The sequence below is a fragment of the Sorghum bicolor genome, chromosome 2 (genome assembly GCF_000003195.3).
Source record: "Sorghum bicolor cultivar BTx623 chromosome 2, Sorghum_bicolor_NCBIv3, whole genome shotgun sequence".
NCBI classification, from domain to species: Eukaryota; Viridiplantae; Streptophyta; class Magnoliopsida; order Poales; family Poaceae; genus Sorghum; species Sorghum bicolor.
The window spans coordinates 68,915,644-68,937,559 of NC_012871.2; the positions used below are offsets into that span (position 1 = coordinate 68,915,644).

Genomic DNA, 21,916 nt, shown 5'->3' on the forward strand with positions numbered 1-21,916 from the left:
GTTTTATAGTTCATAAGGTGAAGTAGTCGACCCTATGTAGCTGAGGAGGTTATGTAGACTTTTTTTTTCAATCTTTTGTTCTAAACAGTCACAAAGAAAAATTTCTATAGATTTAGGATCCTAACTCTTTCACAAATCCTACATACAAAGGGGGTCTAACACATGTTTATGTATTTATTAACAGACTTCTCGGATTTTTTTTTAAGGTGTCAATAACACCATAACGTCCATCCATCTATGTAGAAAACAATTATAATATTTATATATGGATATTAAAATAGCATTATTAGATATATTATGAAATGTAGTTTTTAATTTACCTATTTGATATCCATAATTACTTTTTAAATATGGTAGACACTAATATATTTTTTCTATAAACTCGTATTTTCAAGATGCTTGAGTTGGCATAGAGTGAAAGTTTAAATATGGCAATACATGATTTGGGACAACTTCGTTTGGGATAGAGTTTGAACGCAAAAAGAAACAGAAAAAAAAGTTATGCTTGCTTTGCCTTCAGTCCTTTTCGTTCGCGATCCCCCCCGCGCACCAACGCAGCGGAGCTGGAGGCGAGGCCCGAGGGTATTCTTCCTTCCTTCGCCGCTAAGCACGCCACCACGAGGATCCAACTCAGGCAAGCGTCGCCGTCTCCCCCTACCCCCGAATCTGATGCTTCATCGATTGGTTCCAATCCTCACCACCTCCATAGTCATGCACGAGATTGCGCGTGATTAGGAACAGGGACCAATCAGATTGCATTCAGATTTGGGGGAGCAGGAGGAGCCATTGTCGGTGTTCTTGTCGTCGTCGGAGGTCGAGGGATGGTAGGGGTGCTGTCGAATCGCGTGGATCGGGACGACCTCAAGGCCGGGGATCACATCTACACTTGGCGGGCTGCCTACATCTACGCCCACCACGGTACGCTTCCCTGTGTTATTTCCCTTCGTTGGTTTGATATCAAATCGAAGCGTCATAGATTTGGATCTCATTTTGAACCCTAATCAGTGATTAATAACACTACTAAATCCATTGACTTGCATACGTAGGCACTCCTAGAGAACATTACTGATGGGCAAACATCACTACTTCCCACGCAAAAGTAACAATATCAAATTTTGGTATGGTGGCTTAGTGTTGCGCATAAATTAAACTTTTGCGAAAATCACGAATCGGATGTCAATTTTAGAAATTTCTCTTTTTTGATTGCTGTCTATCAAAGCATTCCATTCTTCTAATTAAGAGATTCTTTGCTCATCACCCTGCTTCACCAGAATTGCCTTTTTAATTATAATCTTCCCAATAATTGTTGTTTGAACAAAAAGAACACAATAAGATTCAGTAAAACTAAAGCCTTGGTAGGAGGCCGTTGATGAAAAAGGCATGGGAAAACTTGAACCCGAGTCCTACTATGATGAATATAAGTGCACTTGATATTTATGGGAAGTTATACATTTGTGTAGTTCTTGAAGCTGAAAGCAATCAGGAGTCCATTGATGAAAAGGTCTAGTCGTCTGTGAAAGCTTGAACATTCCTTTAGTAATGAATATAAGTGCAACTAAAATTCATGGAAGCCATATGTTTGAGTATTATGCCATTCGCAATTTCATAGAGCCAAGTTTGCCCCACCCATAAATACATATATTTCATAATAGTGTCATCAGACCATAGACCTATTCTGGCATGGCATAACCAGACAATAAGTTGGAACATAGCAGCCCCTCACGTCCTTAAAAAAATGGTGTGAACATAAACTCTCCCTCTTTCAAACTTGTGCACTTATTTTGCTTTTAGTAGAGTTTAATCTGAGTTTTGTGGTACATTATCAGGGATATATGCTGGACATGGCATGGTTATCCATTTTACAAGGGCAGCTGGACATGAGATTGGAACAGGAACATTCTTGGATTGGTTCCTTTATAGCTCCTCTCCGGCAGCAACTGAGGGTCCTCCCTGCCAGAAATGTGGCCACCTAGTTAAGTCTGATGGGGTCATCACTTCTTGCCTCGATTGCTTCTTAGATGGGGGTAGCCTGTACCTGTTTGACTATGCCGTGTCGCCTGCTTTCTTCCTTGCCAAAGCTCGTGGAGGAACCTGCACCCTGGCTGCCTCTGACCCCAGTGATGTTGTGATCCACCGTGCACGATACCTCCTGGACAATGGGTTTGGCATGTACTCCCTGTTCAAGAACAACTGCGAGGACTTTGCCATATACTGCAAGACTGGGCTGCTTGTGGAGACTGCTTTCAGTGTTGGCCGTAGCGGGCAGCTTGCTTCTCTGACTGCTGCCTTCAGTGCTGTGGCCTCATCGCCATTGCGTTTCCTGACAACCAGTGCTGGTGGCCTGGCAATTGTGACCAGCGGCATGTATTGTGTCGGGCGATATGTGTCGGATATTGGTGTTCGGCGTGATGTTGTCAAGGTCCCTGTCGAAAGGCTTGTGGAACAGAATGTTACTTCGATTCCTCAAAGTCGGGCTACAGAGACAGATATCACATCTGGAGCACCACAGCAGCAGATGGAGGTTCCTTGTGTGGTTGCTGAGGAAGCATCCATTATACCCCCCACAGCGCCGTGATCCATTGGTGAAATGTCATATAACAGGTGTTGGCATGAGACAAGACAACTGGAACTACTTGTGTGGAAGTATATGTAATGATGTATGTATCTGGTGGTGTTATGTAATCCATGGTAGTTGCTGCTAATGTTCCAAGCAAGCAATGATGATGTTGGATGTGATTCCATTGCCGTTATTATTACAGAATTTAAAAGACCTGTATTTGCACTCAATTATGCAGGAGCTTGATGATGTCTGTTATACAGTTGCTTATGGATGCATCTAATCTAATTGTGCAAAGTTGCTATACATTAGCAATCTTGACAATTTCTGGGAATGACATGTTCTTCACTTAGACCACTTACATATGTATAGATTAAAGCAAGCAACACGAGCAATTCTTCTGGAATAGTGCAAAATGAACTGATTGCAGACATTGCATTGCAGTGTACTTTCCCTCGACTTGATTTTTTATTTTACAACAGAGATTTTTACAAGGTTTGGCGGCCAGATATCATCTGAGCACAAATTTGGTTGGACTTGAAACCATAATATTCATATTCTAGTTCTTATTAATGTTATTCCACCATCTCTGAACAAAGTGATGTGGCATCAGCAACATAACGACCTTTGGAATGAGCTAGTGTACAAACTACATACACCATATTGGCTCTTTAACAATTCCATTTTAAAAATACTTCAGTTAATTCCAACAGCATTTGAGGCCAAACGTAATTGTTAAACTACAGCTGTTCCAACTGCACTGCCGAAGTTTGGAACCATATTCTTTGTAGATGGCATTCCAGCAACAACGTCCTCCTCGATGCCACATTCATTTGTGCCCCTTATGATCTTGAAGTAACCATCCTGGAAAGTATTACCCAATAGAAGTTATTAATTGTTGAACACATCATACTAAGTTTCAAGGAACCACTGTTGTTTTGATAAGATGGATATGTGTCACAAACTTACATCGCCCCAGCCCCTATTCCACTGATTTGCAAGAAGCTGCAAAGACAAGAAGATTGTACAAAAATAACTTAGGGCCTCATCGTCTGATAATTTACAGAATAAAATATGGAGATTAAACAACATACCCAGTAATCCTCTCCAGCATCACTGGTTCCCCATCCAATCAACTTGACGGCATGGCCACCCATAATGCCACCGGTGATGTGCTTGTATACTCCAGATTTGTAGTGTGCGAAATCCTTGACAAATTTTTTGTCAAATCAGAAAAAAATAAAGTGCATATGAATACCAGGTTTTTTTCCGCTCAAATAATATATTTTCTAACACTATGAATGATCCCAAAGCATATTACTGTATATACTAGATTTGTGTTTGGCTTATGTTTTTCTTGTTCTTCTTTTGTCATGTCATTACTAACCTTTTATTTAGATAATAGTCTTTCTATGTTTTTGTATGTAATGTTTGTCCTCTACAGTATCTGCACCCTATAGTCCTTCATAACGTCTCAGCTTCAAAATTTGTTGAAAAAATGCATGGAGAACTTGAGACAACGCAACTGGACATTACCTCGTAAACTGTGAAAGCGACTTCTACAGGACCATTTATGTAGACCTCTGCCATTATGTCATGTGGATCTGAATTTATTCTATACGCATCAATGCTAAAATGCTTCTTTTCCTGCCAAACTTGGTTCTGCACCTTGCATTTCTTTTCACACTTAGGTGTATCATAAGCAGGTTCACATCCAGGATGCTTGCAACCGACCTGATCAAAGTATGGATCACACTGCAACACAGAGCAAAGTTAACCTTATCTTTGTATGCCATGCTGAAATTTTTCATGATGGTCATAAGCTATGCTCTGAATACACAAAAGGATCAACTTATTTTGCAAACTGTAAATAAAGGCACTATCATGGTCTGCCTCAAACCAAGAGTTGAGATCAACTTATTAGAGTGTAATTTTCATGATGGTGTATTTATACCATGTTGGGATAACTCTTGCAACCATACAGAAACAGCTGAAGATTATGATTTGCTTGTACTAACACTAGGTTCTGTTGGGGAAAAGAGTTAAGGTGGCTCAAATTTACACTGTAATTAATCATTATAGCATTTGGCAAAATGAAGTCAGTGCTGCATAAACTAACTCAATACATCTTGAGTTAGTTAGTCATGTGCCATTCAGTTTCCACAATACTTGTTTTGGTGTAGGATCACAAAACTTAGCATTGCTACTGATGCATACAGAGAAATTGAAGCGATGAAAAGTAGAAAATACACCAATAGACCTATACCTCATCAGTAACAACACCATTTTGAACAAAGTAGTGCCATGCCATTATAGGATAGCCTCCATCACACCCATCGCCGCACATAAAACCACAGCATGCCAGTAGGTCATTGACTGAAAGTAAAATGCTCTGCAAGGAAAAGAACAATAGCTTGGTTATGTGAGAAAAGAACAAAGCATGCCTTTATAATCTTTTGTTAAAAAAACTATGAGAACAGCAAGGTCTTTTGTATCCACTCACCGTGTTGAAGTGAATGCAAAAACGGTCCTGGAGGCACTCCACAGCACCAAAAGCCCAACAAGAGCCACAATGACCCTGTTATCATGAGACAAGACAATATACTGTAAGCATGTTGCATCGTTCTTTTTAGGCGCTACTAATATATGGTAGACCATTGAACTTACTTGATCTGCTCACGAAGACCAGGATTATCCAGGATTGAAAAATTCATACAAGAAACGAGTATCCATCAGGCAACTAAAATTGATATACAGCTGAAATGCACCGAGTTAACCAAATAAACCTACCAAGTATGTTCCCAATTGTGCTGCAACGGGACCACACAGATCTAGCATCAAACTCTTTTGGAAGTTCCAGTGATCTTGGATAAGTTTTGACAGGAACATCACTGAGTACATTCTTTGGTGCTGGTTTCACTCCAAGTATGTGCTTAAATTGCGCAATCTGCACCAAAAAGGCGAAAAGGATAGTTTTGAGGTCACTGAAGTAAGAGAAGATAGATGATGCTTTTGTCAGTTTATGGATGCAATTAACAGGAGTTGTTGCCACTTACGGTATAGTTTGAAAAGTAAGGATTACGTGAGGCTGTCCACCCAGCACTGGGATGGTTGTTGACTGTCTCAATAATATCCTCCTGCCACAGTAGACATGTATACCGTGAGTAATTGCAGAAACAAGAGAAAATTAGGTTGATTTGAGGGTATAGAGGAAGAAGCTTAAAATAGACCTGGATGATTCTCAGGGAGTTGTCTCCGACCCCCACTCCAACAACCTGCACAGACACATTCATATGTGGTTATATGCTTTCCCAACCCCAGCCGTGGCTGTCTGGAAATAGTAGGCAGACTGCAGAGAGTACAATTCTAAAGGGAGACATAAGGCTCGATAAAGTGCAGGTGGGGTTTGGTATTTCAGTGCCTTCAACTCAAAATATATTTCGTAGCCGAGACCATAATACAAAATTATGAAGTTTGACAATATAATAAGATAGTAGATAGATGTCGCTTTACTCATTAAGAAAGTAGCTTCATCATAATATTTGATCATATCTTACTTAAATAAAATCTTCATATATATATATATATATATTTAAAAAATTGCTAGTGAAAATTATAGACCACTTCAAAATCTTAGGATTCTTGTATTAATATAGAAATCGATCATCGAAAGAAGCAGATCTGTAGGCGTAACTTGTGATAGGATCCCATCCCATTATCCCACAGGCGAAGAATTAAACAGGCTCGGTTTGCTCGATTATATGTTTACTGCCTTCGCAGTGTTCTATTTACAATATATTCCTATATTTTACAGCAAGCAAGAAACGCAGCTAAAGAGACGGGAGTGGAACCAGGATGCGGACCTGAGGGGCGGCAGCAGAGACGAGGAGGAGTGCAAGCAGCAGCGGCAGCAGCTGGGGCGGCGGCTGCAGTGCGCCGGCCATCTTCCTCTAGCTCCCCTTTCGCCGGTCTCCTCCCCTGCCTGCAGCAGCACAGACCACAGAGGAACACGAGATGGGAATCTAATAAGTGGGGGTGGGCGGGCGCTGAGCAGCAAGAAGGAAGGATCAGATCAGAACAAGCTCAAGGACTGAGTAGAGTAAGCAAACAAGATCAAAATCCTGGAATCATCAGCTGGGAGTAGTTGTCGATCCAGTACCTTGTTCTTGAGGCCTGCTGCTTTGCTTTTGCTTCGCTTCTCCTCTCCTTTTCTTCCGCCAATTGAAGCACACTAGTGTGTATATATAATACTCATCCTGCTGCTACTGGGGTGGGGACGTGGGGTTGGGGATAGCAGAGGATTTTTTCCGTTGCTTGCGTTGTTTGTTTGATTGCGACGTGATGCTGACTAATTAATGACAAAACGCAGCAAGGAGGCTGTAGATATATTTTTTTAAGTAAAGTCTACTACCGGTCCCTAAACTTGTGTTGTCGTGTCATCCCGGTTCCTAAACTCACAAATTGATTGTTTAGGTCCTCAAACTTGTTTATCTGTGTCATCTCGGTCCCTAAACTTGTTCAATTGTGTCATCCCGGTCTCTAAACTTAGAAATCATCCGTTTGGATCCTCAAAGTTGTTCAGTTGTGACATCTCGGTCCCTAAGCTTGGTTTTGAATCTCATCTGGGTCAAAACAAAGCGATCTAACAACTCTATATAAAAAATAATTCATAACTTTTTCATATGAACTCAAATGAAGACAAATTTTATACCAAAGTTATAGTTCTCAGCACAATCTACAACTTTGTAGTTGAAAATTTTTTTATTTGAAGTCGTTTAGTGTTATAAAATTTAATTTTAAATTTTAAAATCTATAAACTTATAAAAAATATTTTGGGAACCTAAACGATTTTAATTTAAAAACTTTTCAACTGCAAAGTTGTAGATCATGTTGCTGCCTACAATTTTGATATAAAGTTTATCTTCATTTGAGTTCATATGAAAAAGCTATGAATTATTTTTCAATATAGAGTTTTTAGATTCGTCCTGTTTTGACCTAGATAAGACTTAAAAACAAGTTTAGGGACCGGGATGACACAACTGAACAAGTTTGAGGACCTATATGAGAGATTTTTAAGTTTAGGGACCAGGATGACACAACCGAACAAGTTTAGGTACCTAAACGGTCATTTTGCGAGTTTAAAGACCGGGATGACACATCCAAACAAGTTTAGGGACCGCTGATAGACTTTACTCATTTTTTTTCTTCCTCTCTCTTTCGCGGAGTCTCGGTGCGGTGCCGGTGGTGACGCCCATGCCCGATTATTTCCTGGGTGGCCTTCCCGTTTCCGGCCCATCAGGCAGCTTCTAGCTGTGCCTTGCGTGCGGCCACTGCCGACCTCTCGCGTGCGCCACGCCGGACGTTACAACCGTATATCTTTCTTCGCCTCACGTAGCAGCTACGACGACGTATCTCCCGATACCAGGCCTGATGATTGACCAACCAATCGTCTGATGCCTGTTTTGCAATCGTCTGTCTGTCTGTCTGGTTGCTACCGTGTACCAGACAACTCTACTACCCTTGATTCGATCGCTTTGGTTGGTACTAAGGCCTTGTTTAGTTCTAAAAAATTTTACAAAATTCTTTAGATTTTCCGTCACATCGAATCTTTAGACGCATGCATGAAGTGACGTTGTGTACAAGGAGCAAGACTTGAGCCACTGTCCTAGTATTCCCTCGGGTCCCTTGAAGACGCACCAGCGAAATTGTCAAGTTTATTGATGGATTCAAATATAGAGCGGTATTGACGTATACTTAGGCCTTGTTTAGATGCAAAAAGTTTTTGGATTTTGACACTGTAGCATTTTCGTTTTTATTTGACAAACATTGTCTAATTATAGAGTGACTAGGCTTAAAAGATTCGTCTCGTGATTTACAGGTAAACTGTGTAATTAATTATTCTTTTTATCTATATTTAATACTTCATGTATGTGTCGTAAGATTCGATGTGACGGGAAATCTTGTAAAGTTTTGGGTTTTTGGGTGTATCTAAACAAGGCCTTAGTCATGTACAACACACTACGGTAGCATTAAATTGCCTTGCATGCAGAAAAGAAGTAGAATTTCTTGATTTCGCACGCATGTATGGTCACACGCATGCCTATTCTAGTCCAGTAGGCACGTTGTATTTAATTTTTATTAGGTGCTATTGAGCCATGCATGTGCGCCGCTGGAATGAAAAAACAAATATGCCTAGTGGACTAGAATAGACATATGTGCTCTAATACAGGGAAGTAAGCCTACGATGATGCTGCAATGTCAATGAGGATGGAATAAAAAAGAAAGAGAGAAAAAAACCCTAATAATTAGTGGGTCTTTCCTAACTACAATGTCATTGAGGAGGGAATAGTATAAGAGAAACAGAGGAAAAAAACTACTACAATTCATGTGCTCGTAACCACACCATCACAATTTGTGCATAAAAATACCATGTCTCTATTTCTCACCAACAACTTTCACCCTGCTCGAGAGTTGGCCATGGCAGGCTTGAGCGAGCATGAGCCTCTATCCCATTGGTCCAACACTAGCCACCATTTCCCACTTGGGATCCAACCCTGAATCTGGCACCCTCCAGTGACAAATCTACGATGGCGAGGATGCAGAACGAATCGTTGGGTAAGACAACGAGATAGGAGAGCATCTTAGATAAGGAAGCTGTAGCTAGCCCAACTGCCCAGATCCGTAGCAGTCAAGCTCGCTAGCAATGGATGGTCGACCATGGGACGTGTGCTTGCCTATGGAGAGAGGAGAAGGAACAGGGAGAAAGGAACAAGCATTTGGGGCAACACCGCAATACCAAAGTACTACTCCGTCCCAAAAACTTGCCATACTAGAAAAATTCAGACAGGCTTAATCAAATGATCATTCATTAGACTATTTCCCACAAAGATTAATTTCCACATAGATACTTGGTTTATAGAAAGATTAATTGTCAAATAGATACTTGGTTTAGTTGTGCATAAACTAAAATTAAAAGGAGCCAACATGAAGCATGCGGATGAGAATTGGGCACATAGGGGCCGGGAAAGATGCCCGGTTCAACACTTGATATAGGTGGATCCCAGTAGTTATCCAAAGGTTATAGTGACAACAGATTTTGAATCCTCAAAACTGAGACAAGATTCAGGTAGTAACTGAGAAGAGTTGTAATGATATATGCTTATAAATATGTCAATTACAGCACTATTTTTTTGAAATATGATGATTTAAATAGCAATATAGCATATATCCAATTAACCCTAGAAAATAAATTGGTTCAAAACAACATCTCAATGGATACAGAGGAGTAAATGAAAAATAGTTTCCCGAGTGCCAAAGGAACATTTTCGTCGCACTTTCGGAGGCCCAACGGCAGGATCACTGGAAAAGATCTTCTTTCCATTCCATTCCCCAATCATGCAAATTCAAATGATGAGTCCCGAAGGTGGCAGTTTTATTTAGGCCTTGTTTAGTTTGCAAAAAAATTAGTTTTTTTGCTACTATAACACTTTCAAGATTTATCTCGCAAATTACAGGTAAACTGTGCAATTAGTTTTTATTTTCGTCTATATTTAATGCTCCATGCATGCGACCAAAGATTTGATGTGACGAGAAATCTTGAAAATTTTTGCGAACTAAACAAGGTCTTATTCACGACCGATTCAGGGCTGAAAATTACCTATTAAGACTCCATATAAAAAATATATAAAAAAAGAAATGCAATTCTAGAAAGCCCAAACTCAAAGAATCCTAAAGTTTATCAAATATTATTCATCAAATAGATAAAAATACTAATGTTTATGATGACACAAAAAAGTATCTCACGACAAATCTAATGATACTTATTTGTTCTTATAATATTGATATTATTTCAATATAGTTAGCCCAAACTCAAGCTACTTCAACTTAATATATTGTGCTACAATCGCATACTTTTCTAGACAGAGAGAGTATATAGTATAGCTTCAATAGTAAGCCACCAAATCAAAATGACAGGCACAATTTTTTTGTCTAATCTATCGGTTCAATCAAGAAAAATATAGCATTGGCTTGGCCGTCAGCAGATTGCAGCTTAAAACAAACACAATGGTCACAGATAAACACCAATCACACATCAGATGAGACCCAACGTCCAGTGAAGTAATAGTGGAATAAGCAAATGTTTCACTACTGAAGGAATTCAGTATCACAAGAGAAATCCAAACACTTGAAAGCTAAGGACACATTGAAGCCATTGAAGCAATCCGGCAGCAGCATATGTACATAGGTTTACGATAGCAGCAGCCCCATCGTGCTCGTTTATTTACAGTGGCAGGGGCGGTTGCTCTATGCAGAGCCGAAGGTGTTCTCGCCACTGTAGGTCATGTAGAGGAAGCCATCCTCGTCTTTGTTCTCTTCGTAGATCGTAGACATCAAAGAGGCTGCCACAAAAGAGTATTAATAAATGAGAACATAACAATGCAGGGGCAGCAACAATGAATGGATAGCGATGTTTGTTCAATTTATACCAGTTGGTGGCAAGGTGTTCTTCACAAAGACAAAGATGGCCTTCTCTGGGCTCAGCTTGATCCTCTTCCTCACCACATAGACAAACTGGCCGACAGTGAGATCAGCAGGAACAAGGTACCTGCAGGTGTCAACAAATATGGATCAATGTTAATGAAAATGATTAAGATCCAGAAAGCAACAAATAGATGGATCAGTCATGCTTTCAAGAACCCAATCAAGAAGACATGTTAAAACACAGGCTGGCTTCACCATGGTATATCATCTGAATATGACCAGCATGCAGATTATGGTTGCACACAAAGATGTTAAGCAAAAATAGCAAAAACTATCAGAACAAATGAGATATCTTGATGACAACTTACTTCTTCTTATCAATCTCAGGGACATCAGTCTTGCCAGCTTTCTCAACAATCACCTGAAAACATTGATGAAAAAATCAGCAACCAAGCATGCATGCATAAAAAATGCATGGAAAAAATTGATGAACATATCTTACAGGAATTCTGTCGGGGTACTTATCCCTGATCCTGGCAGATTCAGCCTGCCTTTTTTCTGTAATAGTAAATAAGGTTCAGAACTCTAGTTAAGAAAAGGGGAAGACATATTGCACAAAAAGGGTGAAAACAAATTGAGGCCGACACACACATCTTGACTATAATCAACTACATGTACAAATAGGAGCAAAAGTATCCTGTCAACCTTCCACGTTAGGACGTGCAGTAAATATATATACCAAGCAGAGTGGTAGCCATATGTTGAAAACCAGTACACTGAATCCAAGAATCAAATAAAGAAAATGTAGACCATATATATTATATATATATAACATAATTAGTCATGCAAACCAAATGTCAAAACATGAAGATGATACCATCTGCAATCCCATGGAAGTATAAGCAAACTAATATTCCATAAATCAAGGCCTTCCCACAACTAAGAACACTATTAATTCTTCCCAAAAAACTAAGAACACTATTAATTCTTCCAAAAGGATTATTGTCCTGAGAAAGAACAGATGCACAAGATCCATACATCGCAACAGTACTTTTAAAAACAAAATTGAAGTTACCAGTTTGATCTTACATAGTTGTTGGAACAAATAAAATAGATCAATGGATAGTTATGGCAAACATCTTTAAAAAAGAACGTAGAGAATACTCTACTCAAAGGTTTAGCAAATTACAATTCAAGGCAGAACTCAAACCAGCTTCATGGTCTGTCCCTAACATGTCACACAGAAACAGGTTTACCAAAGATCAAAAGAGAAAGCTGCATTAAAACAGAACACAAAAAGCAGAGCAACCAAATCCATAGTAACCCCATTACATAATTCAACACATAGAAGCAGAGCAACCTAATCTATAGTAACCGCATTACATAATTCAACACATACAAGCAGAGCAACCTAATCCATAGTAACTTGCATTACATAATTCAACATAGAAGCAGAGCAACCTATAATCCATAGTAACCGCATTACATATAACTCAATTCAAGCATACATCTAGAATCACAACCCATAAACTTAGGAAAGAAACAAAAACAAGAAACATACCCTTGTAATACAGCCCAAAAATAAATCATCACAACAATTATCCACATGCCTGTTGACAGCAACCCCAACTCAAGAGTTCAGTCCAATATACGACCATCATTGAAGTGAGCCAATCTTCTACCATAATAATGCCAGTTCAATCCAATCTACTATACCATCGACAAGTTCAACCTAATAAATGAGCATCGCCCCGTTCATACCAATCAACCACAAGCAAGAGACCCAATTCCGAACCACGAAATTAACAGCGCACGAAACGAGAGAGTAGAAGCAAACTAACCGAGATCGTGCTCCATCTTGAAAGACGTCTTGGCCATCAATACCTGAACAAGTTAAAGGCAAAGATGAAATCAGTCAAGGATAGCATCAGCAATAAACTGAACTGACGAACAGGTAGTAAAACCCGCCAAATTCTCGCGAACTCTGGCAGCTCTTTTGGGGAAAATCAATCGAGGGGCTCACCGAGCGACGAGCTACGATAAGTGGAGCCGATCGGGTCGAGGGGTCGGCGAAATCGACGGGGCAACTCGATCGGCGGAAGCAGATGACAGGAGAAGGGGAGCGAACTCGCGGTAGGGTTCGGTGGGGATGGCGTGTCACCGCTATTTATTATGGTTTCTTTTAATGGGCTTTTACGGCAAAGCCCCTCGAGTTACGATTGTATTGCGTATAAACAACTGCTTTTGCAACACTTTTGTTTTAGGCCTTGTTTGGTTGGATTAGATTTTTTTAAAATATTATATCTGATGTTTCGTAAGATGTCAGAAGTAATTACATAACTCGGCTGAAAACTACGAGATAAATTTATTAAGTTTAATTAATCTATTATTAGCATATGTAGGTTACTGTAGCACTTAAGGCTAATCGTTGACTAACTAGGCTTAAAAGATTCGTCTCATGCTTTCTAACTAAATTGTATAATTAATTTATTTTTTTATCTATATTTAATACTTTATGCATGCGTCTAAATATTCAATGTGATGAATGAAAACTTTTTGGATTAGAAACTAAACAAGGCGGGGCTGTTCAGATGCTTTGGTCATTGGCATTTTAACTTTACGCTGAAGTGTTATTCGTAGTAAATCTTTAACACTGTATTAGTGTTGGACTAATATGAGGCGATTTTTGCCCTTTTAGGTCCCAAATACAACAGGTTTATAAGCCTAAGTTTTGCTATCTTTTGCCTATGATATTTAGATATATTTTGCCAAAAGATAAGATAAAACACTAAAAGTTTTGGTAAAACTGGGGAACTTACTCCATAACAGAACTATTCCTGTCCTTTCGCAACATTATTTTTTAGATAATATAATAGAACTTCTCCTTTTGCAATATGAATTTGATTGGATTAAAACTACAGTTAGAAGTAAGGGTTCACCTCTAAATTTGACAAATCAAATATATGGGAAGACATAATTACTTTTTAAAAATATGGTTGCAAAAATAGATATTCCTAGAGAGCGGTTAACAATCTGTGATTTTGGAAACAAACACACGATTTGGGGAGCTTTTGTACGTACGAGTACATGGTAGTTTGAGCTATACTATAACTACAAAGGATTGGAATCCTGGGCCCAGAGCCTACGTCGGGCCCAATTAGTGATTGGAAATTGTTGTGAAGCCTGTCTGTTCTTGTTGATTTCTGGTGCTTGTCCCGTGATGATAACGGGTATTTGATTGCTAGCTGTAGTTGAACTTAGATAAATTTGATTAAATTGATAGTTGGTAACTAAATTTAATCAAAATTCTTTTAGGCTCCACACGTCATATACATATATATAGAGAGAGAGTAAAAAAGTATGAGACGATTCTCTTAGCCCAAAGACATACAAAATGTGTCTCCAGGCCTTGTTTAGTTCCAAAAAAATTTGAGAAATCGACACTGTGGCACTTTCGTTTGTATTTGACAAATATTATCCAATCATAGACTAACTAGGCTCAAAAGATTTGTCTCATCAATTCTGACCAAACTGTGTAATTAGTTTTTATTTTCGTCTATATTTAATACTCCATGCATACGTCTAAAAAATTCGATGTGACTAAGAATCTGAACAACTTTGCAAAATTTTTTAGAAACTAAACAAGGCCAGCCATATTTTCTATGGCTCGGCGGCACACTTTAAGTTAGTTGTAGCAAATTATTGCCGGCAAGCAAAAAAAACTATAAATATCAGAACTAAGACATTCTTTGGTGTCTTTTTATAAATTATGCAAGAGAAGAGCGTGGAGATTTAAACCGGTAGCAAATCCAAATCCAAATATCCCTTAACATAATCTAGTGCTTGACCTTCAAAAAAATAATCTAGTGTTTGTCTTTTTCCTTTTAGTCTTGTATTAGGGTTTTAAAAAGAAATTTAAAATATATAATTAACTATGAATTTCTCTCTCTCCCCCCAAAAAAAACTATGAATTTCTCTTTCATTAAATTATTAGTTCTTATATCTTTTTTTTGCGAAAACAGAAGCAAAAGGAATTGGAGCAGAAGGCATGCAGCAGTGCCAGGGACCAGATAAGATCAGATCAGATCATAAAGAGTGTAGACAAGGCATGTGGCTCGGTAGTTGGTTGGGGAGTGGCTGCAATGCATGGCACGCAGCCTACGAAGTACAAACTAGTGCATAGCACACACATAAACACGCGCATATATGAGTACTATGTCTAAATGTTTATTACATCCACGGGACCGAGAGCAACAACTCAAACTAGTTACTATAGCTCACATAAGCTTGCATGCCCACATATCCACCCATCATACATGTACTTCCCCAAAAAGAAACCACCACTTACTATAGCCAGCTAACATGATGGAGCATGCATGTCAATGACCTATATAGTAGCTACATAATAGCTAGGAATTTAAACGCATTCATGCATCTTATTTGTACATACACGTAGTAGCTATAGCTTGAGCAATGCTAGGAACATGCATGCCTAGCTTGTTAGTTACTAGCAGTGTGTGTATGTATGTAAGAGCATGGATGCTTGCTTGACCAATGACCACCTAGCTTAAGCTTATTAATAATAACACTAATAAGCTACCGCTCAGAGAAGGCGGTCTTGGGTAGCACGGCGTCCCTGACCTTGGTCAGCTCCCGCCCCTTGCTCCTCCCCGGCCGGCACGCCTGATCCGGCGGCGACGCCACGCCCATCCGCTCCATCTTCCTCGCCAGCCACTCATGCGGAGGCAGCATCTCTCCTCCGTCGTCCTCCTCCTCGTCTTGTCCGCTGTTGCCGCCTCGCCGCCTCGCCGAGCTCGAGCTGCTGCCAGCCGGAATGGCCACTGGCGCCGACGACCTTCCCTTGAGGCCCCTCGCGCCGGCGCCACCTGCGGCAACCGACTCGTCCTTGGACGACGCAGCAACGACCTTCTTACACTTGCTACTACCCCTCCTAATGCTTGGTGGAGTAGTTGCCATGAGCCCGGCCGCCGCCGCCGGCGGCGGCGGACGGTGGTTATCATCCTGCAGCACGTCCCACACATCTCCCTCGTCGAACTCTTCTTCCCTCACTCCGGCCATAGATCTCCAGCACTATGTAGCTGGCTAGGAAGATAGAGATATAGATCTCCAGCACTATGTAACAAATGAGGGAGGAGAGCTGCTGCTGCTGTGTGTGGCTTTGCAGCTGATGGATCAGAGCTAGGTGGCATTTGGCAAAGCACTCGTCACTGGGCGGCACGTATATTTGTTGTCACAGGCGAGGGGACAGGGCCCGCGCATACAGTGCAGTGGACCAGTGCTGCGAGTGCACTGAACGCATACAGCTGCCGCCCAGCTACCAGCAGACCCACGCACGGGCGCGGCTGTTTCGTTTCGCCTCTACTTCTACTATGGCCCGGTCCATCGGCTTCTCTCATGTATTTACTGTTTATATATTATTTATAATTTTTTTTCTCTTTTCTCCTCCTCTCAGTTAAAATAGATGAAGCTAAAAAAACTGGTTTCACTTGTTTAAGTACTTTATGCATATGTCTTTTGGGATAGAAGTAAACAAGGCCCAAGCAACATACCTTCTTGTGTTTCTGCGTATAGTAAACGATATGCCCGCTTTTTTGAAGATGATGAAAAGTGCTGACAAGGTATTCCACACTATAAGTAGCAGTTGAAGTGTTGCTCCATCTGATGAAACCCACCATATCATACACACGTACCAGTTGCCCACACACATATATCCACATGCATTTTCTTTCCGGGGAGAGTAGGAATAGACATGCTACATATCTACGGTGATACGGAGTAGTACAGTACTATCGTTGCAGCTAGTACTACTCCATTCGCTAGGCCTTGTTTAGTTCCAAAATATTTTGCAAAATCGACACTGTAGCTTTTTCGTTTGTATTTGACAAATATTATCAAATTATAGACTAACTAGGCTCAAAAGATTCGTTTCGTCAATTTCGACTAAACTGTGCAATTAGTTTTTAATTTTATCTATATTTAATACTTCATGCATGTGTTTAAAGATTCGATGTGACGGGGAATCTAAAAAGTTTTGCAAAATTTTTTGGAACTAAACAAGGCCAAGAAAAAAAAAAGAAAAAAAAACCACTGCTTTCACTGTTGGCTTTTTACGGCTTTCGAGGTGCAACTCTGCCATGATTCTGAAAGATTGGGGAGAGAGCAGAGACGCCTCGGTGAAATTTGTTGTTTCGAAATTTGTTGTTATAGACTTGGTTCAGGGGCCTTGTTTACTTCTACCTAAAAATCTAAATTTTTTCAAGATTTTTCGTCACATCGAATCTTTAAACGCATGCATGGAGTATTAAATATAGACGAAAATAAAAACTAATTGCATAGTTTGGTCGAAATTAACGAGACAAATCTTTTGAGCCTAGTTAGTCCATAGTTAGACAATAATTACCACAAACAAACGAAATGCTACAGTATCGCGAAATTTTTTCCTTCAGGAGGCCTAGATCAAAAAGTTTTTGAATTTTAATACTGTAGTATTTTTGTTTTTATTTGATAAATATTGTTTAATTATAAAATAACTAGGCTTAAAAGATTTATCTCGTGATTTATAGATATCTAATTAATTTTTGTTTTTATCTATATTTAATGTTCTATGTATGTGCCGCAAGATTCGATGTGAAGAAGAATTTTAAAAAGTTTTTAGTTTTTGGATGAACTAAACAAGGCCCTGTTATCGTCTAATGAGTTGTTTTTTTTCTAGAAAATGCAATTTTTTTGCATCATTATAATGAAGTAGAAGAAAGTAACAATATAAATAACACGTCTTACAAGTGCTTTAGGAGGTCTACATGAACAGTCGAAGCTGCTAGACCATATTGGCCTTATAACTCTGATATTGCCTGCACTAAAGATAGTAATGGGTAATTACCTGCTAAATATATGTTATCCATATTCTTATCCATGAAAAAAAATATTTTATTCGCTAATTTATCCATACTCGTGCACGGGTAAGAGTTTTTCCTATACCCTTACCCACGCGGGTAACGGGTAACCCACGGGTTATCCTTACCCATGATTCCAAGAATACTTGCAAAAAGTAAATACATGCTTAAATATTTCAGGCTCCCAATTTCAGCCAACGCATCACAAGTTATTAATAAAATCATCAAATATACAAGCTCTATGAACACCTGATCTAAGTAATCTAATAGATAAATTCATCATTGCTAGATAACAAGTGGCTAAATCACAAGTTCCTGTGCTGTGTGGCCGACGCAAGGAGATAGGGAAAAGGGGAGGGAGCAGATGGGTGAGGTACTAAGGTGAGGGCCTAGAATTTGACAGCATTATATATGATTTTTATTGTGCTTGGGTTGTGTATGGTGATTTTGGCCTATGATTCTAACTTATTGAATCTGGTTAAAATTACCCATGGGTTAATGGATACGGGCAATGCAGTCCCATACCCTTACTTGCTTTACCCGCTAGGTAAAACTTTTTTCTCATTATCTTACCCATGGGTAAAAAAATATAGCCATACTGTTACCCTAATAAGGTAATTATCCACCGGATTTTGGGTTTCAGGTATACATTGCCATCTTTAGCCTGCACCGATGTCATTGAAGAGCGTGTCCACAGCTTGGACGTTAGAAGCAACCAGCTTATTACCGTCGAAGAGATCGTCATAGGCATTCAGTTCTTACAACATGTTTGGTGTTATCGTCTAGTGAGTTGTTAACATTAGTTTTTCATAAATGTTATCGTTGGATCTTGATATGATGGAACTCTCATATCTATTATAGATAGACGAAACAGTAGTGGTAAGGCCTTTTTTGATGGATCTTATCATCTGATGGGGTTAGCTTCACCAGTTGATGTACGTATTATTCATGGTTCTTTTCTTTTTAATCTTCTTATAAATAATTAGCTAGAAGTCAATGAAACTACTATTTTTAGCTTTATTAACCAGTTTTATTGAAATTTAGCTGCTGATGTTAAAATACTCTTCATCGAAAAGTACTAAAATAGAAATAAGCCAAAGCCTTATAAAACTCCACCAAAGAAACCCTAATAACAACCAAGCTAGGGACTTTGATGCGCACGAGTTGGATCGGATGGATAAGGAACGACGAAGGTGACAAGACGGGGGATGCGGAGTCCCGGCGATTGGGCGGCAGGCTGCTCGAGGGGTCAGGGTCTCTCTCAGAGAAGGAGGCAGAGCAGCAGCCAGCAGCAGGGAGAGATTCGCCTGCTCCGTTGCTTGTGATGCCGCCGCGCGCCGGGCAGGGCAGTGCAGTGCAGATGCCCTGCCCTGCCCTGCGCCCCTGCCTGCAGGAAGCCGACATGCCGGTCGAAATGTGATGCAAAGCCTGTGCGTATTCTTTTCTTCTTTTGATGAGATGACGGCCTTGTTTACTTCCCAGAAAATTTTGCAAAATTTTTCACATTCTCCGTCACATCGAATCTTTAGACGCATATATGGAGTATTAAATATAGACGAAAATAAAAACTAATTACACAGTTTGGTCGAAATTGACGAGACGAATCTTTTGAGCCTAGTTAGTGCATGATTGGACAATATTTGTCAAATACAAACGAAAATGCTACAGTGCCTGTTTTGCAAAAATTTTTGGAACTAAACAAGGCCGATGAGTGAGAGGAGGCTGCGGAATGCGAGTGGCGCGCTCTGCCGCTACGTGCCACGGATCGACGCGATCGATGGGAGCTCCCGGCAGGCGGACTCTGGAGTAGTGCATGCAACCCCAGCCCAGAAGCATTGGCATTATCTGGTGCTAAGTGTACACGTGTACTACGAGTACTACCCTTTCCGTGCCAACTTCGCTCAAGCAGCTCTCGAGTGCCCTACCGGCGGCCTAGTGCTCCTTTGGTGTAGCTGGCCCTGCTCTCTTTGGCCTTTACCAATAGAGCCGGAGCCAAAAGCCCGTGAGAGCCACATCAAAACAAGCCCTTTTAATTCATGGGTTGTTTTCAGAACTGCTTACCACGTGTTTAGCATAAGAGAGAAGATTTGGTTAAAATGCCATATGGAAAGACAACCACACACGTCACTACGTCAGTCCTTTTACAATACCATAAAAAGATCCCTGCATTGGTTCGTCCAAGCCTTTCAAACCATGAAACCAGGCACAAGTGCAGTCTCTTTCTACTGCTAGTACTTTTCCTCAGCTCTGTAATATAAAATAGTCCACGTCATGAGCCCCTAGCACACTGTTCCTGCACTGCGAGCCTACCGGCGTCACCTTGAGGGACCAAAGTTTAGCTCGCCGTCGTCGTTGTCGCCACCGGCGCCGGCTGATATGGCTGAACCGATGAACCAAAGTATAGCTCGGCCTCGGCGGCGGCGGCGGCTCTGAAATCGACTCTTGGAGGCGGGAGCTTGTCAAAGAGGCACTCCTTGATGTTCCCAACAACACCCTTGTCGTAGGGATTGGGCGAGCTACGGTACCGCCCTTTGTACCTCTCATGGCTAGTCTGCACAAAATTCAGAGAAAGGGGACCTCTTTTGTTAGCTACAGTACTACAGAGATTTGCTTTGGTTAGCTACTGCAATTTTCTACTCCGATTGCAAAATTTGACTACGGGTTTTGAAAGTCTTAGTATATTTTGACAGTGAACTTTACTTAAAATGTTTTGGTACAAAATAATAAACAAGTAAAAGAGAGAGTATATGACAAGTTCAGTCTCCAGTGCTGAAAAATCATGGCACACCAAACCTGTGGCATGAACTAAACAGCCACCCATAGAAAGGGTGGCAAACAAGTTAAGAGTGTTGATTGCTAAGTCAGAGTGTTTATTGATATACATAACTCGTAAAAAATATATACTGTATTTGCTAAGTTGGTGTTTAGTGCTATAAGATTATTTCTATTATAGAGACTGGTTTTAATCTACTTGAGTGTTGGATAGGGACTGCCTGGCCTACTTGATTACAAGTTCTTTTCTATTGATTTTAATCTACTCAAACACAATTCATGGTGGAAAGAAGTGGAACTGCCTGTGCCTGGCCTATTTGAGAAATGTGTAAACATGATAGAGAACCACACATTATCGACAGGTCAAAGGCTATTTGTATATATGCACGCACCTCGTTCTTGGCTACGAGGAAGGCATGGGAGGCCAGAAGGCATGCCAGGACACACACAGCCATGAAGCTGAGTGCTGCAAGAGCAAACGTTTCAGGCAAAGCCGTGACCAAATAACTGAAGACTTCAGCGGCAGCGTCCAACTTGACACTGATTCTTGTCACCGAGAACGTGAGTATGAACGCGTAGAACGCTAACGCCGAGCACATCAATAGCAAGTAGAACCTGTAGTTTCTCTGCAGAAAAAAAGCAAAGAATCAAACACCAAGCATTACTCTCTGAAGATGTGAAACCAAGGCGATCGAGATATGAGTACTCCTTCAGTAGTTGGCGTCAGAGAAGCATGATACCAGCCCTACGCACTGGCTTATCCAGGGGCAGTGTTGATCGAACTTGTCGACGCAGTTGTCGCAGACGGCGCAGTGGTGGCTTCTGGGAGGGCGGTGGATCTTGCAGGTCCGGCAGAACTTGAGCTGCATCTCGACGCCGTTGACGACGAGGAACCGACTCGGAGGAGCCCTTGTGGCAGAACCTGTGGTTCCATCTTCTACTGATGAAAGTGAAAGTTCAGCCGGATTATTATTGTTTCTTGGTATGATTCCTGGGTCTCTTGTCGCGGCCATTGCGAAACTAGCAGTCACCTACGTGAACGAACATGGCAGTGCTGGTATCAGTTTGTGACGAATTGGAGCTCGGTGACAGAGCATAGACTGTGACGATCGAGATCATGAATACCGACGGTTGCCAGCAGGACGAGGGAAGCCGAGGAGACGAGAGCCGGGTGCGCCGACGACGGATCGAC

General features: G+C 40.6%; 5 protein-coding genes across 8 annotated transcripts; 1 reads left to right on the forward strand and 4 right to left on the reverse strand.

The window, feature by feature from the left end:
* Positions 457–2,863, forward strand: LOC110432845. Of its 3 annotated transcripts, none has more exons than XM_021453787.1 (3): positions 457–634; positions 736–918; positions 1,827–2,863. In XM_021453787.1, the coding sequence occupies exons 1-3, from the start codon at positions 502–504 to the stop codon at positions 2,573–2,575; spliced, it is 1,065 nt and encodes a 354-aa protein (XP_021309462.1). In that variant the 5' UTR covers positions 457–501; the 3' UTR covers positions 2,576–2,863. The 3 variants fall into 3 exon arrangements, with proteins under 3 accessions (XP_021309462.1, XP_021309459.1, XP_021309460.1); XM_021453784.1 differs by having other exon boundaries at positions 484–634; positions 742–918; XM_021453785.1 differs by having other exon boundaries at positions 504–634; positions 710–918.
* LOC110432844 (cathepsin B-like protease 2) lies at positions 2,964–6,875 on the reverse strand. Of its 2 annotated transcripts, none has more exons than XM_021453782.1 (12): positions 6,717–6,875; positions 6,421–6,539; positions 5,788–5,832; positions 5,614–5,694; positions 5,348–5,504; positions 5,225–5,229; positions 5,061–5,135; positions 4,824–4,949; positions 4,094–4,312; positions 3,652–3,765; positions 3,527–3,562; positions 2,964–3,421 (listed from the first exon to the last, which is right to left on the reverse strand). In XM_021453782.1, the coding sequence occupies exons 2-12, from the start codon at positions 6,499–6,501 to the stop codon at positions 3,293–3,295; spliced, it is 1,068 nt and encodes a 355-aa protein (XP_021309457.1). In that variant the 5' UTR covers positions 6,502–6,539; positions 6,717–6,875; the 3' UTR covers positions 2,964–3,292. The 2 variants fall into 2 exon arrangements, with proteins under 2 accessions (XP_021309457.1, XP_021309458.1); XM_021453783.1 differs by having other exon boundaries at positions 2,971–3,421; positions 6,421–6,603; positions 6,717–6,846.
* On the reverse strand, positions 10,677–13,156 carry LOC8080739 (autophagy-related protein 8A). Its single transcript, XM_002462876.2, has 6 exons — positions 13,062–13,156; positions 12,880–12,922; positions 11,541–11,596; positions 11,407–11,459; positions 11,044–11,162; positions 10,677–10,956 (listed from the first exon to the last, which is right to left on the reverse strand). Exons 2-6 carry the CDS (start codon positions 12,914–12,916, stop codon positions 10,862–10,864), a joined length of 360 nt encoding a protein of 119 aa, XP_002462921.1. The 5' UTR covers positions 12,917–12,922; positions 13,062–13,156; the 3' UTR covers positions 10,677–10,861.
* Positions 15,166–16,241, reverse strand: LOC8080740. The gene has a single exon (XM_002462877.2). The coding sequence runs from the start codon at positions 16,115–16,117 to the stop codon at positions 15,635–15,637; it is 483 nt and encodes a 160-aa protein (XP_002462922.1). The 5' UTR covers positions 16,118–16,241; the 3' UTR covers positions 15,166–15,634.
* Positions 20,085–21,749, reverse strand: LOC8080741 (probable protein S-acyltransferase 7). Its single transcript, XM_021454981.1, has 3 exons — positions 21,465–21,749; positions 21,117–21,350; positions 20,085–20,503 (listed from the first exon to the last, which is right to left on the reverse strand). Exons 1-3 carry the CDS (start codon positions 21,735–21,737, stop codon positions 20,288–20,290), a joined length of 723 nt encoding a protein of 240 aa, XP_021310656.1. The 5' UTR covers positions 21,738–21,749; the 3' UTR covers positions 20,085–20,287.

Excerpts from the sequence above, each read along its gene's own strand:
- LOC110432845 (XM_021453787.1), top strand. The coding sequence starts at position 502 with ATGCTTGCTTTGCCTTCAGTCCTTTTCGTTCGCGATCCCCCCCGCGCA. Across the intron at positions 635-735 it reads ACCACGAGGATCCAACTCAG|GAACAGGGACCAATCAGATT; the intron begins GCAAGCGTCGCC and ends GCGCGTGATTAG. Across the intron at positions 919-1,826 it reads CTACATCTACGCCCACCACG|GGATATATGCTGGACATGGC; the intron begins GTACGCTTCCCT and ends GTACATTATCAG.
- LOC110432844 (XM_021453782.1), bottom strand. The coding sequence starts at position 6,501 with ATGGCCGGCGCACTGCAGCCGCCGCCCCAGCTGCTGCCGCTGCTGCTT. Across the intron at positions 5,695-5,787 it reads ACTCCCTGAGAATCATCCAG|GAGGATATTATTGAGACAGT; the intron begins GTCTATTTTAAG and ends CTACTGTGGCAG. Across the intron at positions 4,950-5,060 it reads TTTGCATTCACTTCAACACG|AGCATTTTACTTTCAGTCAA; the intron begins GTGAGTGGATAC and ends TTTTCCTTGCAG.
- LOC8080739 (XM_002462876.2), bottom strand. The coding sequence starts at position 12,916 with ATGGCCAAGACGTCTTTCAAGATGGAGCACGATCTCG. Across the intron at positions 11,597-12,879 it reads CAAGATGGAGCACGATCTCG|AAAAAAGGCAGGCTGAATCT; the intron begins GTTAGTTTGCTT and ends TTACTATTACAG. Across the intron at positions 11,460-11,540 it reads AGTACCCCGACAGAATTCCT|GTGATTGTTGAGAAAGCTGG; the intron begins GTAAGATATGTT and ends CAATGTTTTCAG.
- LOC8080740 (XM_002462877.2), bottom strand. The coding sequence starts at position 16,117 with ATGGCCGGAGTGAGGGAAGAAGAGTTCGACGAGGGAGATGTGTGGGAC.
- LOC8080741 (XM_021454981.1), bottom strand. The coding sequence starts at position 21,737 with ATGGCCGCGACAAGAGACCCAGGAATCATACCAAGAAACAATAATAAT. Across the intron at positions 21,351-21,464 it reads TAAGCCAGTGCGTAGGGCTG|AGAAACTACAGGTTCTACTT; the intron begins GTATCATGCTTC and ends TTTTTTCTGCAG. Across the intron at positions 20,504-21,116 it reads TCCTCGTAGCCAAGAACGAG|ACTAGCCATGAGAGGTACAA; the intron begins GTGCGTGCATAT and ends AATTTTGTGCAG.